General features: G+C 30.2%; 1 protein-coding gene, 1 long non-coding RNA gene, 1 other non-coding gene and 1 pseudogene across 3 annotated transcripts; 3 read left to right on the forward strand and 1 right to left on the reverse strand.

The window, feature by feature from the left end:
• The first annotated feature begins 258 nt into the window (after window positions 1–258).
• Window positions 259–331, forward strand: TRNAR-UCU (transfer RNA arginine (anticodon UCU)). Its single transcript has one exon. It is a non-coding gene; the product is annotated as a tRNA-Arg (tRNA).
• Window positions 332–4,191: 3,860 nt separating this feature from the next.
• On the reverse strand, window positions 4,192–6,071 carry LOC107610304 (uncharacterized; annotated as a pseudogene).
• An 809-nt stretch (window positions 6,072–6,880) lies between these two features.
• Window positions 6,881–8,068, forward strand: LOC107613739 (tetraketide alpha-pyrone reductase 1-like). The gene is made up of 3 exons (XM_016315868.3): window positions 6,881–7,168; window positions 7,294–7,838; window positions 7,912–8,068. The coding sequence occupies exons 1-3, from the start codon at window positions 6,881–6,883 to the stop codon at window positions 8,066–8,068; spliced, it is 990 nt and encodes a 329-aa protein (XP_016171354.3).
• A 9,632-nt stretch (window positions 8,069–17,700) lies between these two features.
• LOC107612269 (uncharacterized) lies at window positions 17,701–18,581 on the forward strand. Its single transcript, XR_001613666.3, has 2 exons — window positions 17,701–17,793; window positions 18,224–18,581. It is a non-coding gene; the product is annotated as an uncharacterized LOC107612269 (long non-coding RNA).

Below are 18,581 nucleotides of genomic sequence, written 5' to 3' on the forward strand. Positions count from 1 at the left end.
ATAGTTAACGATAGTGCTTGAAAGTTCAATTTGATATTCTTAATGAAAAATATTAAAAACTATTAGAATTTATTATTTTGACTAGCAATTAGTTATTAATGTATAAAAATATATTGTTAAATTTTTAAATTAAAAAAATAAGTTGATAATTAAAAATAATGACAAAAAAAATAAATTCTGTTTATTTTTAATATTTTTCATTATTGGTGTTATCTTAACAAACATTATTAAAATTATAATGCTAATAGTTCATCAACAGCGCCCATGGCCTAATGGATAAGGCGCTTGACTTCTAATCAAGCGATTGTGGGTTCGAGTCCCACTGGGCGTGTTCCTTTTTTTTTTTCAAATTTTGTTAATTAATTTATTATTTTATTGCCTCAATTACATACATACTCTAATCTCTCCATCTCAGTTTTTTTTTTTTTGTATATTCGTCCTCAGGTTTCAATCCACTACCGTCATGTTTTAAACAATGTAAAATATATGCTTCTAGATGGACATAAAAATAAGAAAAATGCTACTTGGAGACACTGATTATTTGAGTGAAAATGGGAACATTAACATGTGATTAGATTCTTTTTGGCTTAACTATATGTCTTCATTTTCCTACCACTAGGCATTTATTATTTCACTATGATAAATCCTTGCTTGTTAATTTTTTAATGTTAAAAACTAATAAAAAAAATTAAGAATTTTAACATAAAGCTATTTTTAAAATACATTAAAAATATCAACACATTAAAATGAGCAGTAATGCTAATAATGAGTTTGACAATTGACGCAAGTTTCCGAATAATTAAGTAAAAGCGGTGAGATTTTTTTTATGACTGAAATAAATTAAACAAAGAAAAACAAAACAAATAAAACAAAGAACTGTTTAAATATAGGGACAATTACATTTAAGATTACTCTTAAACTCTTTTCAAGGTGAAAGAAACTCTATATGTGAAAGTTGTAATTTCATCGTCATCTTTGCCATAGTATCTGCCACTGGTTTGCATTTCTCATAATCAAACGAAAGTCAACACGCCAATTCCAATGCATGATATCTCTTATTTTGAGTACTAATGGATCAATAAATCCAAAACCATCTTGAGTAACAAGATTAAATGCTTTCACACAATCCGTCTCACAAATAACATCTCGTTGACCCACATCTCAAACTAAGAGATATCCTCTCCAAATGGCAAACAATTCTCCTTGAAGATTAAAAGCGGTGAGATTTAAATTGAAAGCTATATGGATAAAACATTATCTTCTTGAAAATAAAAGCCGAAAGTAAAATAATGGCCAAGCTAAGCTAAATAACAATATAATATAAATACAATTAAGTTAATTTGGTGGGACAAGATGTATGTGTCCCTTAACGCTTGCTACACTGAAACAAGTGCCAAATATTTTCAACGCAACGTGACTTGCCAACTTGGATTCATGTCCTTCTTCCATGAAAAACGTGAACCAAATTATGGATTTTACTAATCATTATGAATATTTGCATACACTTGTTATATAAGTCATAATTTTGTTACATTGTTTATATATATGACCCGCATCTTTGTTCCTGTTATATTTTGCCTATAGATAATTAACATGCATACACTAAGAAAATTTGAATACGGTTGGCAAAGCTAAGGGAAGTTGGATGCCTCACGAAAACAACAATTTGGGCTAAGATTTGGAGTATAGTAATTAATTAACATGCATACCCTTCTGATTATGATTATATTTTTGCAGTTATATTGGCCGTGTCGAATATGAATGAATTGGAGATAGAAGTCACTTCATTTTCAATTGCATGAAAATTGCATAGTGCTAATAAAGGAAATATTCTACAGGGATTGTGATCTTGAAAGTTATGGTGGTTTTGTCAATGGTGGGTTCTTATAATCATTGTCAAGTCATTGTACTACTACTTTGTTTTGCCTATAATATTTAATTTTTATTGCTCTTTATTCCGTTTTCAAGTTCTCCAAACTCTGTTTTAATAGAAGAACTTAACTAATTAAGTATATGATTGGCGAGTTAATTAATATATGCACACCAAAACAAGGAAAAGTTGAAGGGAGCCACTCAGATAAAGATGCTTAAATTTTTTTTTTTATAAAGATGTTTTTTAATAATTAAAATTTAACATATATAATCGATTAAATCGTGTTATTTTTGTCAAAATTACACTAAACAAATTGATTTGACCGAAAAATGGTGAATCAAATCTTGAACTGGTCTAAATTAATATTATTTTTTTTATAGAAAATTACTACAATATCGTATTATAGAAAATGACTAAAATACTTTTATTATATATATTAATTTTGAGAATCCTAAATTTTAGTCCTTTATTTTTCTATCGTAGGATTAGGATTTAGAATTTTTAAAATTAATATATATATATATATATATATATATATATAATAAGAGTATTTTAATTATTCTCTATAATAAAAATATTGTAGTCATTTTTTATTAAAAAAAATATTAATTTAGATCAATTCAAAATTTGATTTATAATTTTTTTAGTTAAATCAATTTGTCTAACCTAATTTTGACAAAAATAACATGATTTAATCGATTATATATGTTAAATTTTAATTACTGAAAAATATTTTTAAAAAATACGTTTTTAGCGTTTTATATGAGTGCCCCAAAATTAAAAGGGAGAAATAATTGAATTAATAGAGTTTGCATGTGAAGAAAAATTTAATACAAGCCTAGTGAACGTATTGTAATAATAAATATTTTGTTGATACTCAGAACATATATATATATATATATATATATACATTATTATATGTCACATATATCAATCATGATCTTGGAAAAGCATTTGCCATATAGCTAGAAAACAAAAATATTTGCATGTGTTTTATTAGAAATTAAAGCCATTAGCTGTGGATGACAACTGTGAATTTTTTTGTAGTTTCAATATCTGCATTCACTTTTTAATGTCAATCAAACAAACACAATGTTTGGAGTGATCTTATACTGATAGGCCATTATTTAAAGAGGCATTGGTGGATTGATTCCCCTTCCATGGTGGGTTCTCCCGTACAACCAATAATTGCAATGTAATCAACATACAATGTTCCAGTTTAGATTTTCTGAAAAAAAAAAAAAAAAAAAGATTGGAGATATAATTTTTTAACATTGCAAAATATAATAGGTGTCTATTTCACATTAACAAAATTAGAAGGTGAATTATTAACTGTTATTAATTTGACGTGTGTCTTAAAGTAAATATTATAATAATATATATTGCAAGAAAAAATTTAAGGAGCCAACCTTAACATAAATACTAAGCAAGTGGTAATTAAGCAAGTTAATTTTTAGAAGAAAACATTTAGGAAGCTAATTATAACTTCAAACTATATTTTTTTTATTTTAAAATTTGAAAAATTAAGATAATAATTTTTTTTATAACAGAATTTTTTTTAATTAGTTGACTTTAATTAACTACACTCCTAATTAGTTTCTTAAGAGAATCGTTTTCAAAGCAGAAGTCTGAAGTGGAAAATTTAGAAATAGAAATTTGGTTTTATTTCTGGCCAATAGAGATATCCGTACTTAGTTGGGTCCTGTCCTCTTGGATTTTACGTACCTATCCTATATACATATAATACCATTTCGTTATGGTCAAGATTAAAGAATCTAGCTATATTTGTTAAAGATTGAGTTTAAAAAATTCGACACGCAAATTAAAAATCAGTTAGTAAATTAATTATTATGTATTTTATATATAAATATATATTTAATTTAATTTATTTTTATATTTTAATATATATTATATTTTATATAAATAATTAATTTAATAGTTAATTTTTAATATATATTTAATGTAATTGATTTAGTTAATATATATCCTTACACATATAAACATTTTTAATTAATAATCTTAATATGCGTTCTTATTTTTCAAATTAAAAGTTTCGGTTTCAGCGTTTTTTCCCCTTCGTTTATGGTCCGAATATGCAATTTCATAATCATAAGTTGTAAAGAGAAATCAAACGGGCTTTTATATTCAGATTTGGGCCATGACCTTCTATTTGTTCCGCTGTCTCTGGGTTTAGTTTGGACTTTGGTGGATTGGTCAAGCAAGTTCATGATGATGTAGTTTCGCTTTCATGTATTTTATATTTTTATATTTTTTGAAATTGAATATGTATAAATAAGAGAAAAGGACAATTTAGTCCCTCACCTTTTAACCCGAAAACATTTTCGTCCCTGAGCATTGAAAAATACATTTAAATCCCTGACGTTCCTTAAAATAAGATCGATCCGTCCCTCCGTCCATGAGCCACCCTCAGAGCGGACGGAAAACGCTGAGTTGGCTTCCCCTATGCTGACCTGACTCATCGGTGTTCCCACGTGACAAATAAGTGGGATGGATGTTTTGAAAACGGGACACATTAGTCCCTCTAACACAAAACGACGTCGTTCTGCTCTGGACACATTAGTCCCTGGACACATTAGCTTCTCTACAGGACCTTCCGCAATGTTGTACTTGGAACACCATTCTTTCACCTTGGTTCTCAACTCCTCCCAAAGAGGCAAGCATCTACCAATCAGTGGTCGCTCAGCTTCAATGTCCTGAATCATTCCTCTTATGACCTTCACAATGGAATAAACGGCTTCTAACTCATTCCAAAAACCCTCGTTGTTAAAATCCTTGATTAAACTAATGAACCCCTGAAGCTGACAAGAAGTATTTACCATCCAATGGTTCTGAGCCTCCAAGTTCCTCAAAGCCTTGGCCTTGAACTTGTCTGCAACAATCCCAACACACCTTTGAACAACACTTCCACTGGCACCAGTCACAGTCTCCCACAGAACCTCCTCAGCATAACTGGAAGACACAACTCCACCAGTGAACAAAGCCTTCTGGAACACACTAGTACCATTGGGAAGATTCACCACAAACTTCACCAAATTCTCACCACCACAACACAAACTATACCAATTCATATTCTTCCAACCATCACTAGCCACCTGAAAGAACATGGCATCCCTTATCTTGGCCTCAGACTCAGCCTTGGCCTCACTGAACTTAGCATCAAGCCTTGGACCTGAGATTTCACGCCTCAAAGTATTTGTTGCAGGCAAACCAACCTGGCTTAGAAAAGCCTGAAACTTTCTGTGCTCAATTGTGGCCAGAGACACAGAACCACAAGTCTCACACAACCAATCAGAGAGCAACTCAAGGGCAGAGTTGACCTGCTCCTTACTCAAAGCAGGACCAGGTGAGGTCTTAAGGCTCTTGAGCTTCTTCACACTGTCCTCAAACATAGGCAAAGCACACAAATCTTCCTTCCCACCAGACAGTACTAAATGCTGCTGCTGCTGATGATGCTGATGCTGATGCTGATTATGATGATGGTGCTGGTTCACAGAGTTACCATGCACCTGAGTGTACCCAATTTTACCACCAAAAGGACCAAACTTTGAAGACTCCACCATTGCCAAGGCATGATTTTGATAAGGAACAGGTGATGCAGGTGAAGCCCTCTTCCTGCTATTGTTGCTATGGTTCGAACCGGTGTTGACCACTGAGATTGGAAGCGGAGAAGGAACCGAACCGGGCCTCAATCCTGTGCTGAAATTGGGAGACAGTACCAAGCACCCTTTCCCTTTATGGCTTTGGTTCGAACTGTGATGAGTGCGTCGAATCGTTTTGTGAGGGCTTTGGCGGCGATGTCATCAGGGGAAGGAAGAGGGTCGGTGGAGTTGGTGGAGTTTGTGGAAGCCATTGTTGGTGTTGGTGTGAAAAGGGTGTCTGAATTTTGTTCCAAAATGGGGTCTTTGAGGTGAAGGGTCAGAACAGGGTGGTTGTTATGGTGATTGGGGGTGGTGGTGAGGGTGGTGGCGTCACCATTGGGGTGTGTGTAACTCCAGGGCAAAGCTGTGTGTAACTCCAATTCCTCAAGCCCCTCCTGTGTTTGAGGGACTAATGTCCCCAGGGCAGAACGACGTCGTTTTGTGTTAGAGGGACTAATGTGTCCCGTTTTCAAAACCTCCATCTCACTTACTTGCCACGTGGGAATGCCGATGAGCCAGGTCAGCATAGGGGGAGCCATCTTAGCGTTTTCCGTCCGCTCTGAGGATGGCTCATGGACGGAGGGACTGATCGGTCTTATTTTAAGAAACGTCAGGGATTTAAATGTATTTTCCAATGTTCAGGGACGAAAATGTCCTCGGGTTAAAAGGTCAGGGACTAAATTGTCCTTTTCTCTATAAATAATAATATAAAAATATTATTTGTACATTAAAATCAGTTACTAAAATTAATTAATATATAATTGGTATATAAATAAATGTATCATTTAATATATTTTTAATATATATTTATATTTTAAAATGTATTATATTCTGATGACTAATTTTAGTAGCTGATTTTAGTATATATTTAACGTGATTGATAATAATAATAATAATAATAATAATAATAATAATAATAATAATAATAATAATAATCTACGTATCATTTTTTGTTATACAATTACAATATATACTATACGGAAAATGTTTGATAACAAAAAATATCAGCCAAAAACAGCCATAACTTGTCTTATTTAGTATTTATTAATTATTACGACAATTAATTAATGCTAAATAAGGTAAGTTCTGACTGTTTTTTTTGGTCTATTTACTACCATTAGAATTGAATTAGTAGTTGAACGGAATAGGGTTTGAAATTTGTAATTACAAGAAAAAACGTGGTGATGGAGGCTAGCAGCATGGTTAGAGCAAAGGTAGGAAGGTCATGCATTGTTGGTGCAAGGAGTTGATTATAATAAATTGCCAATTAGCTTTATCATTCTATCCTTGTGGAAAGAGTTGCAGTATATATATGCATGTTATAAGAATTAACGAGAGAGATATGAAGATGGAAAAAGAGAAAGAGAGAGTGTGTGTGACTGGAGCTTCCGGCTTTCTAGCTTCTTGGCTTATCAAGCGACTTCTTTTGTGTGGTTATAATGTCACTGGAACTGTGAGAGATTTACGTAAGCACAAGAAATTTGAACACTTATGGAGTCTAGAAGGTGCAAGAGAGAGACTACACCTCGTCCAAGCTGATCTAATGGAAGAAGGAAGCTTCGACAATGCCATCAACGGATGCAAAGGTGTGTTCCACATAGCCTCTCCTGTCCTCAAGCCTTCGTCAAATGCCAAGGTACAAATTTTTTGGTGTCTTTTTCAAAGAGGTGCAACACGAAAACTTCTAAAAAAGTTATCTATTTTAATACTACTCTCGTCCGAACACATTTAAGTTCTGATGAAATCTGGTGCATATAACAGGCGGAGATGTTGGAGCCGGCTCTCCAAGGTACTCTAAACGTGCTGCGTTCGTGTAAGAAGAATCCGGCGCTGCGTCGTGTGGTATTAACTTCGTCTTCTTCAACTCTTAGGGTTCGAGACGATCTTGATCCAAAAGTACCTCTAGACGAGTCTTCATGGAGCTCCTTGGAGCTCTGCGAGAAACTGCAGGCATGGTACGTGATGTCGAAGACAATGGCGGAGAGAGCGGCATGGGAGTATTGCAGAGAGAATGGGATCGATTTAGTGACGATTCTACCCTCGTTCATCGTTGGACCAAGCTTGCCGCCAGATCTGTGTTCTACGGCATCTGATGTGCTAGGGTTGCTCAAAGGTGAAACCGAGAGATTTCAATGGCATGGAAGGATGGGATACGTTCACATCGATGACGTGGCGCTCTGCCATATCCTTGTGTATGAGAATGAAGCCTCCCGTGGCAGATACCTTTGCAGCTCTGTTGTGATGGATAATGATGATTTGGTTGCTTTGCTTTCAGCTCGTTATCCTACTCTCCCTATTCCTAAAAGGTTTAATTTGTTGCTAATTATGTTTAATTTGGGTGTAATGTGAATTATTAAATAGAATTAGTTGGATTTTCAGGTTCGAGAAACTAGATAGACCGCATTACGATCTGAACACATCAAGGCTGAAGAGTCTGGGAGTCAAGTTTAAGTCAATTGAAGAAATGTTTGATGACTGCATTGCATCGTTTGTTCAGCAAGGCCATCTCACACTTCAACCTGCAGCTCCAATTTAATCATCTATACATTGTTATTTCAGAATGATCATTCTTGTAATCTAACACCAAATTATCCATCACTTAATAAAGTTGTCAAGTTCATGGGACTGATTTTCATGGATGGATTATATATATAACATCAATCTTCAGTATATGTAATGGCAAATAACATCTGCCTTTTTTATATGAATTATTTTATTGTTTATAACCACCTTGCCGGCCAAGAAATCAAAGTTGTTACTTGTTAGGTTAGGCCAGTGGATCCAGAAATTTTAGGTTGTGGGGCAAATATATAGCACATAAAAATAACAAAAAAAATCGTATAAACATATTAAAATATATAAAAATAAATAACATGAAAATATTAAATAATTTTTCATTTATTAATTATCAATATTGATATATTAATAACTAATAACGTAGTTATTAATTCAATTTTTTATAAATTAATAATAATAATAATAATAATAATAATAATAATAATAATAATAAATTTGAGTAAAGAAATTTAAGGATATAAATTTCAATTAAATAAATTCTTAATTTATAATGCTATAGCTAGTAATGTTTTATTTTTATTAAATTGATTTAATGAATATTTTTTTTTATACTTTTAGATAAAAATTAGAGTTTAATTTTGATGTACTGACAATATAAAATATTTTATATGGTTGTTTAATTACGTATGTTCTTTTAGATGATCATTTACACGATTAATGTAAAAAAAAGTTTTTTTTATGACATGACATTACGTAATTGGATACACGTGTAAATTTATTTTATACTAATAATATATTAAAATTTAATTCTAAAAATTATATATATATAGAAAGAGTTAGCTAACTTGTATCCTAAGAGAACATGTTTAGAGTATAATAATAAAAGTTTTTAATTTTTTAATATAATTAATATATTGAAAATAAAACAAAATCAATATTTTTTTGTCAAACATTTTTTTATGGTATTTTTAAAATTGGCTCTTATGGCAAATGTTAACAAAATTCTTAAAATATTTTAACACAAAATTTAATAGGTAATTTTTTTTATGTGGGGGCAAGTATAATTTTTTAATGGGGGCATATATATATTTAGAGAAAGTATGAGGAGTCAATGAAATATTTGTACAATGTGTATAATGGAGATTTAGAGAGTATTAGAGATATAACTATTAGTGTTATCTTTTTCTATCAGCTGAAAGCTTTTGGTTTATGTTATATATATAATGATAGTTATATAAATTTTAAAATTTAATTTTTATATTAAATTTTAATAATTATAGAGACAGATAGAGACAGGGTGGGTATATAATTATTTAACAAGAATAATAAATACAATTATCTTTGCATGAGTTTCGAATATATTGAAAAATTATTTAGTTAGCAATAATAATACAAAAATTTTTGCATGAGTTTTGAATGTATACCAAAATTATTTTATGTGTTAAAATAAATTTTAGGGATTTGGATCCTCTAAAGTTTGAATTTCACTTTAGAGAGTAAAGTGTGATCTTTTACCATTAATTTTATAGGTGAGACCAATAATAAATATAAAAGAGAAACTATTCAAAGGTAGAAGATCACACTTTACTCTCTAAATAATCCCTCTGCTTGTTTCATCTATTTGGTTTAAAAATGGCACTATTCCTGATGCCCTCCACTTGACCTGAACCGCCTTTTAAAATGTCACTATTTGAATTAAACCGTTACTGTTTAGTGTTTACCTTTTATTGTAACACCATTCTGCCACTCTCTTTTTCTTATTGTGTGGCGGATAGGCGCTGTGCGGGTTGGCAGCGAGGCAGATGTGGTGATTCTCGGTGACTAGAGCTAGAGAAAGAAGAATAAGAATTTGTATAGTTTATTGTGTATGAGAACGAGAAAAGTGAAGTTAGGATTATTTTTAAATTTGATACTGTGAGTCTTTTTAAGTAGTTAATTCCTAAAAATTTTAAAAAGTGATTTAATTAAAAAATAATTAAATAATATTATTAAATTAAAAGATTAAATAAAGACTAAATTTTAAAAGATAACTAGTATTATTAGATAAATTAAAAAGATAAGTAACATTATTAGATAAATTAAAGGAATGCCTGTCTATAACTCGATTCAATGCAAACAAATTGCAAGAACATATAGAAATTCACTTTTAAAATTATCTTATTTTTATCAAAATTTTAAAATTTAATTTAAAAAATAAAACAAAAAATTTAAAATTTAAAATTTAATTTTAAAACATGGTCAACTAAAAATTTCTTTTGACCATATATATAGCATAGTTATTAAAATTGGATTGGACTGGTCAGTTCGATTAAAAAACTGATAAATCGGACCTATTACTGGTTCGGTCTGTAATTACGACCGCTTAAGATAGAGAATCGGATTGAGCCGGTCAAATCCGGAATAAACCGGTATAAACCGATCAAATCTAATGAAATTTAAATTGAATCAAACCGAATCACTTGGTTCAGTTGAAGGCGAGTCTACCACGTTTTAGCGTTCTGCAAGTCCACCATGCTCCTATGCTCCAGTGCTGCCAAGTGTCAAAGGTCGTGATATTTGAAAAATTTTCTAAAAACATCGCATGAAGTTCAACCCCTTACTCAGGAAAACATGGGTGGTAATCTTACCACCAAGCTACTTACCATTATATATACAAATTATAATATATATAACAATATTTGGTTTTACCTTTATTCAATTTATTTTAATTTTAAAGTTATTTATTTTTAAATCAATTATATTTTATTTAACTATAAATTTTATTAAATATATATAAATTAAAAAGATAAACAAACAAATTTTATTAATCACAATTTATTTTTCTTTTTATGATGATATGATATCTATTAATATTATTTTTCTAATAAATACTTGTAGTATATAATAATAGGTAAAAATACACATACAATTGTCTTCATATGAAGTTAATAATTGAAAATTATTAGATGATATTTAGTCAAACTTGTCAAATCATTTAACAGTTCTTAAATATCAACTTCACATGAAAATAACTCTATGTAAATTTTTACTTATAATAATATAATAACACAATAAATATAAATTAATTAATAAAGTATTAAAATTTAAAAATAATAATTATTTTTATAAAAACAAAATAAAAGTATTTATAATAAAAAAAGTTAAATTTTATATAATTATTTAATTATACTAAATTAACCGATTCGATCCAATCCACTGATTGAACCAATAATCTAATGATTTAATAATCTGATCGGTTTGATCACCGATTCGATTCTAACCACTATAATATATAGAGAGATTGATTGTGCTGTGAGTTAGCTAATTATGATGGCATGGGCTTGGCATCCCCTTGTACACTCCCGTTTGGCATTATTAGCTTGGGGACTTCTTGGTGGCTATAGCTCCACAAGACAACATATGCAGTATCACTACCATCTCCCATTCTATGATTTATTTATATTTTGTAGGTAGTATTTATTTTTGTAGATAAGACACAAAGATATAAACAGTAAATAGTTAAAAAGTGTTTGGATAAAAAAATATAGATATTGAACACAGTATTTTTATAACAGTTTTTTTGTGTGTGTTTATTTTTAAATGAAAAACAATGATAGACATGTAATTTAAAAGGGTAAATACCAATTTTTTTATATTTTTTTTGTTTATAAATATTTTTTATTATTTCACTGTTACTCCTTCTTATTTTTTTTTATTTGAGTTTCTTTTATGCATCATACATATTCTCTTTTCGCTGTCCTTTTAATTTTCTATCTCCCAGTTATTCTTTTTTTTTATTATTTTGACTTGATAATTCCTTTCTTTTTACATTCTCTTTTCTATAGCATGTTGTAAATTTATTCAATAGAAATTTAATTCACTCTTCTATGTTATTTTATTTATTATTAATTTTGTTACTTCAATACCATTTTTACCTTCTTGTTAGTTTATAAATCAATTTTTCTTAAAATTTTATGTACTCGATCTCCCACGTACTCTCATAATTAATATAAATGATTTTTATTATAATCACATAAGAAACTGTAATTAATTAACTATGGTAGCGTTTGTTTTCGGGGCAGGACACGGAGACATGGACAACATTTGTTTAAAAAGTGTTTGGAAGCAGAGACATGGACAGTGGACATATTGTCTCCAAGACAGTTTTTTATACTTTTGTGTCCACTCTTTCACGAAAGACAATGATGGACACGGGATTTGAAAGAGTGGACACAGACAATTTTATAAATTTTGTTTTCCTTTTTTTCCACTATTACCCCTTCTTATTTTTCTTATTGCGTTGTTCAGAGATACTTTTTTTTTTCTTCCTATTCTTTTTTTATCTCTTTCTTTTACAGGTACTCTCTCCTTTCTGTATAATTTTTTATTGGGGGTAGATAATTTTTTTTTTATCGTTTTACTTCAATATCATTTTAACCTTATATTATATTATTTGATTTGTAATAAAAATAATAACAAAAATAATTAATCTTAAAACTTTTGAAAGATAAATATTAGCAAAAGTAAAATTGATCTTTTAAAATGCTAAAAAATAATTTATAAATTGTAATTGATTTTATATAATTTAAAGAAAAATCAGTTTTTTATAAAGAAAAATCAGTTTTTAGATAAAATAAATAGTTTTTTTTTTAAATAAAAATAGATTTTTATATGTAAAAACTAATTGTTTTTTCATGTAAAAATGGATTTTTTTTAAAATTAATTTTTTATTTAAAATTAATTTGGCTTATTAACTTAAACAAAATTTTTTATTAATCAAACTCAAATTTATTTTTTTTGTTAATTTTAACCATATGTATTCCTACATATTAATAATAAATTTTAAAATAAAATAATTATATTTATAAATTTTATTTTAATATAAATACTAATATATTTTTTTATTAAAATTTTTTGCCTCTTCAAATATTTTTTTCAAGTTCCGTCTGTACTCCTACGTACTCTCATTTTTTATTAAATTAATTTGTATTGATGTAGAAAATTTGGAATCACAGGGTTATTTTAGTCATTTCATATAATATTTTAGTCTTGTTCATGTGTATCCAAACATAATACTAGACATTACATTAGTGTCTTGTCCATCGTATCCAAACACAATACACAAAAGATAATTTTTAGTGTCTCCGTTCTATTGTCTCCATTTCAGTGTCATGTTCTGTCCTGTCTCTAAAAACAAACCCAGCCTATGTGATGTTCAGTGATATATCTAGATGCAAATATTTTGTAATTCGGTTTATGATAAGTGTGTTATTAAGTAATCAAACATTCAAACATCTAATTGACTTTTCTATTTTTAAAATACATGAGAATATTATTTATTTCCAACCTACAAAGTTAATTGGCAAACTATCACAACGAAATACAAAATATGGTACCTTTACATATTTTTATATTTGTTCTCCTCAATAACCTAAATGCCAACAAAATAAACATTTTTATCCCTACTAAAGACATAAGTGGTAACAAAATAACATTTTTATCAATGCTAATTGAACTTCACCACTGGTATGGTGATTATCTACAATGTTGTACTAACAACAAAAATTATTTAATTTGAACTAAAAACGAAAAAGTATTTGATAATTAACCTTATATACTTTTTATGTACTCTTATTATAATTAATTACCATCAATGTTAAACTAATAAAAAATAATATAAATAACACTCTTTCTGTCTTTTTTTCTAGTTAAATTTATACTATGAAAATTTTGTTTTTATACAATTCTTTTGATTTAAAATTTTGAGTTTGAAATTATCTTAAAGAAAATATATTTTACTTTGTTAGTAATACTGCAATAAATATTTTCATTAATGTTAGTAAGATTGAAATAATTGTTTTCATTAAAATGATATTTATTTTTTATTTATTATACAATTTTTAGATACAAGAAATTATTTTTATATTATTTAATTTAATTATATTTATATATTAAAAAATATATAATTTTAGTCATTATAATTTTTTAAAAAATTATATTATAATAATATTTTTTAAAATATACACAGAAACAGATACATATATACACATTTAAATATATGAAATAAAAGAATAATTTTTTTAAACATTATAATATCCAAATCATTTGACGTTACATATCAAAGTAGATTCGTTCACATCATATCTTCACAATTTTTCAAGTACTTAATATAACTAACCAAAGTTCTTACAACTAGATATATGCATGCAGATGTATATATATTAAAATGAAAACAATTATTAGTCAATACCCTTCCAAAACAGTATTTTCACAAATACACATTGTTTAAAAGCAATCTAAAGTTGTTCCCCAACAGTGAGAGGTTGATCACTCCCAAATAAATTGAAACCTTGTGAAAATGTAATTAACAAATGAACAAAAAGATTAATTGGTATATATAAGTTAATATACATAGATGTTTTTTTTATTAAGTATTATAATGTTTCTTTTTCATATTAAATGAATATTTTTTTATATATTTTTTAAATTTTTTTATATTGCAAATGTAAATATTTCTATTTCTTTAAGAATTTTATAGTTTTTTTTTTATTTTATAGATATAAAATATAACTGAATATTTCTTGTTTTAAGCATTAAGAGTAGTATTAAATGAATATTTTTTTTTATATTTCTGTAATTGTTCAAGAACAACTCGTGCTCTACCACTCCTTCCTTGAACAATTTCTGAAGCTGAACCAAGTGCAAGGCAGAGACCGATTGGATGTGATGGAATCGCGACGATTCAATAGCTCGTAGATGAATACCCCGAATGACCACCAGTCCACGGCATTGCCGTGTGATCCACCGGCTGTTACCTCCGACGAAACATACTCGTGCGTCCCAACGAAAGAGCATGACCGAGCGGAGACCGGTTCGGCCACGAAGAACCGGTCTGGTTGAACGGTTTGGACTTTACGTTATTGGAACACCCGGTCTGAGATTGCATCTGAGCAGAGAGAAAGATCGAAATCGGAGAGCATGATGTGACCGTCTGATCTGACTAACACCGTTTAATTAATTACCTTGCGGCGAGGGAACTTGTGGCGGAGGGAGTGCAAGTCTCCACCGGAGCAAAACTCCATGACGATACAAAGGATGGTCCAGCATCTTCAGAATCCTTCTCTCCATTTTCGCTCTTTGTGTGAATGATTGTTGGAGGTGGGTAGGTTAATGTGGAAGAGAAGATGAAAGTTTTTATAGACTTTAATTAAGTTTATTTAATTAATTTTAAATTTTTTAAATTTTGAATTTAAAAAATTTAAAAATAATTATTAATAATTATAATTAATTGAGTTGTTCAATTTTTGGTTGGTTAGACACTTGGTTCCTATACTTTTTAAAATATAAAGAGTGAATACCCCATCCGTGAAAAACCTTCTATGCTACCTCTAATGGAGGATTTTGAATTAGCATCTACCCTCCAAACGCTAGTTTTGGTTGATGAAGATACCATTAGCAAATGCTGCCTCTAATAACACACTATTTCTTTGATTGTCTGAAGCTGAGTCATTACAGACTTTTCATGTATGTTCTCTTATTGCTTATCCAGTTCGTCATATATATTTCTCTTCTAAAGAGTGAGACCTCTGTCCCAAGACAATTCAACCTATCTTTAGAAGCATTGTCTGTATCATTCATAAAAGAAAGTCTCTCCATCACTAATTTTTACACTCGCCAGTTAATCTCATCAATAATCTCATCAAGTGCAGTACGTTTAGAAGTTATTTCTATTCAGTTTTGCAGCTGATTTATTAATTAGATGAATAGCTGTAATCTTAGAAGTGTTAGAATAAAAATAATATTAGAAGAGTATTAATAATGTCTATCAACATACAGCTAGTTCTTAGAAAATAATGACATGCAGGTAGTTGCTCAATATTATTATTGTTAGTGCTTTCTGGATCAATTGTAAATAGTTACTGTATTTAATTCCTAGACTTATTCTGATTGTATGAAAGTAATACTAATTTCTAATATTGCACATGCACCCTGCAACTTTCAATAGCTAAACTACTTATATAATTCATACATCAATTACTCACAATATACTCTACAACTATCAACCACTACCTGCAATCAAGTGATCGTGGCCATTTAAGTATTCCAAAGTCGAAATATCCTCCATGCAATGATAATTAAAAAAACATACCACAGGTAAATTATCCAAGGCAATCAAACCCGTCTCTTACCTGCTACAATAGGAAGAGATGTTGTATTTGACTAAATCTGAGAATTGGTCACCACATCCTTTGCATCAAGTAACTAAGATTTTTGCTTCTAATTTAAATACGAAAAAAGCAGAACGTGTTCTACAAGCTTCTCTTGCTTCCAAGAGTGAGAGAGGAGTACGAGCGTATGAAAAGAGAGAGATGGCGGTAGTTGAAAACGACTTTGATGTTGGCTTCCAACGCAGAAGAGAGACAAACCTGGCACAACAGACACGCGACGGGAAGGTAGGACTTGCCGTCCGCGATGATGGCTGCTAGAGAGTGGCGCGAAACGGGAAGAGACGCGTCGGGCTAGACGGAGGTGGAGGCAGTGTCCGTGGGAGGCTGTGGCGACGTCGATATGGCTGTCTGCAACGGTGTGACATGAGGACTAAAAAAGATGACGGTGAATTTTAGACGTATATTGAAGATTACAATGAAATCAGAGATAACCGTAGATGGTAAATGAATTTAAATGCTAATCCTAATTTTTTAAATTTTAAAATTTAAAATTAAACATTTAATGATCTAATTTTTAATTTTTTAATCCTATTATATACATTGTATATTAAAATTATTGTCTTTTAATACTTTTTCTTAAATTATTTAGAGCCGTTTAAAAAGTTTAAAAAGTAACTTTTTGTAACTTATGAAAAATAGTAGTTGTTACGTTGGGTTGGGTAACTGGAGTCTAGTGGGCTGGACTTGTGAGCTTGGTCTAATCGTTCTCCGACTTGCTTAGCGTCAGAGACCCTTCGTCCGACTAGCATGTATAAAGGAATGGGGACCTGCAAAAACATGATGCTTAAGTTAGCAAGAGCCTAAATAGGTTTAGAGAGTATTGGAACTTAGCGATACCTGGGTTGTCAGGGTATTTATAATGGTGAACCAATAACCACCGTTGGAATAGTTCCACTTTTAAAGAGGATAACCGTTTTTTTATCTTAGGGAAGTTGTGATATGGCTCCTCAGAGTGCGTTGAGAAATTTTAGCGGCAGTTACTTGTTATCTGCTAGTTAATCTTCGATCTCGAATTCTTTGGAGAGAGTTTGTGTTGACTCTGACCTCTTTTGTAGAGGTCGGTTATGCGGAGAGGCCAATCCGTGGATTGAGCCTTTTTATTAGAACCTGAGTCTTAGAACCTGAATCTTAATGTTGAGTCAGGGTATGAATAGTAGTATTAATGTCTGGTGCAATTTTTAAAACTAAATTATAGTTTTCTAAAAAATTATTTAAGAGTCTATAAAAAAATTAAAAAAATAACTTCTCTCATAATACTACTATTTTTTATCATATTTATATAAAATAAATATTTTTATAACTAAAAATCTAAATACAAAATAATTTATTTATATTCTATTTTTAATATAATTATTTATTGTTTAAACAATTTTTTTTAAAAAAATTAATTAAGCTATTTATTCAAACTAGGCCTTTAAGGCCCATTTTTATGAGATAGTCGAATCCTAAGCCTTTACACTGGAAATACATACAAAAGGTTGGACAGCTTGGGAGAAGCAGAATCGTCGCGAGGAGTAAGAAGCATCGCCATCTTCAGGTTTTGATTCTTTCCTTCGTTCTTTCTTTTTTTCAGTATTTACATTCAATGCATGTTCTGGTCTTGTCCCTTTTCAAATTTTGGTGTCAAAGAATAAGAAAGAATTGATGAAATTGATGAGATTGGAATAAAATTTGTGAAATTGGTATAAGATTTGTGTAATAATTGATGACTGTTACTGAAATTATCATATCTGTGGTGGATTTGAAGCTGCAGTGGCCATTGAAAAGTTTGAATTCATTGCATATAGGAAAAAGATTTAGTAACTCTGTGAGATAGAAATACAGTAGGATTTAGAGTTGAATTTGTATTATTATTGACTTGAATTTGTGTCACATTTGAGTTGAATTCTGAACTTGTTCGCTGAGAATTTGATTTTTTTTTTCGATTGTTCTGTGTCCTATGTATTGAGAATATTTTTGTATTACAGGGAGAAACGTGCTTTCTGATTTTCTTAGTTCGGTTTTGACGACGATTCTGGTGGGTTTCTTAGTCAGCGCAGCAATGGCTACGCTCCAGTGGAGTTTTCGCAGGCGTTCACAGCTGCCGCGAGCAGTGCCTACACATTCGGTTGAGCAGACAGTGACTACAGCCGCAAGGGACGATGTGCTGCCGCCACCGTCTACATTATCCGGAGACTTGGGCACCACCGCCGCCTGGGATAGCGGAGTTCTTTATGATTTAAATTTGGGACATCTTTGTTTTTATGTTAATCTTTTTCTTTGTTTTTAGAACATTTCATTTTTGGATTTGTTATATATTTCAACAAACAACATTTTTGCGAGTTA

Source organism: Arachis ipaensis, chromosome B8, assembly GCF_059453495.1.
Source record: "Arachis ipaensis isolate K30076 ecotype BB chromosome B8, ASM5945349v1, whole genome shotgun sequence".
Classification (NCBI taxonomy): Eukaryota; Viridiplantae; Streptophyta; class Magnoliopsida; order Fabales; family Fabaceae; genus Arachis; species Arachis ipaensis.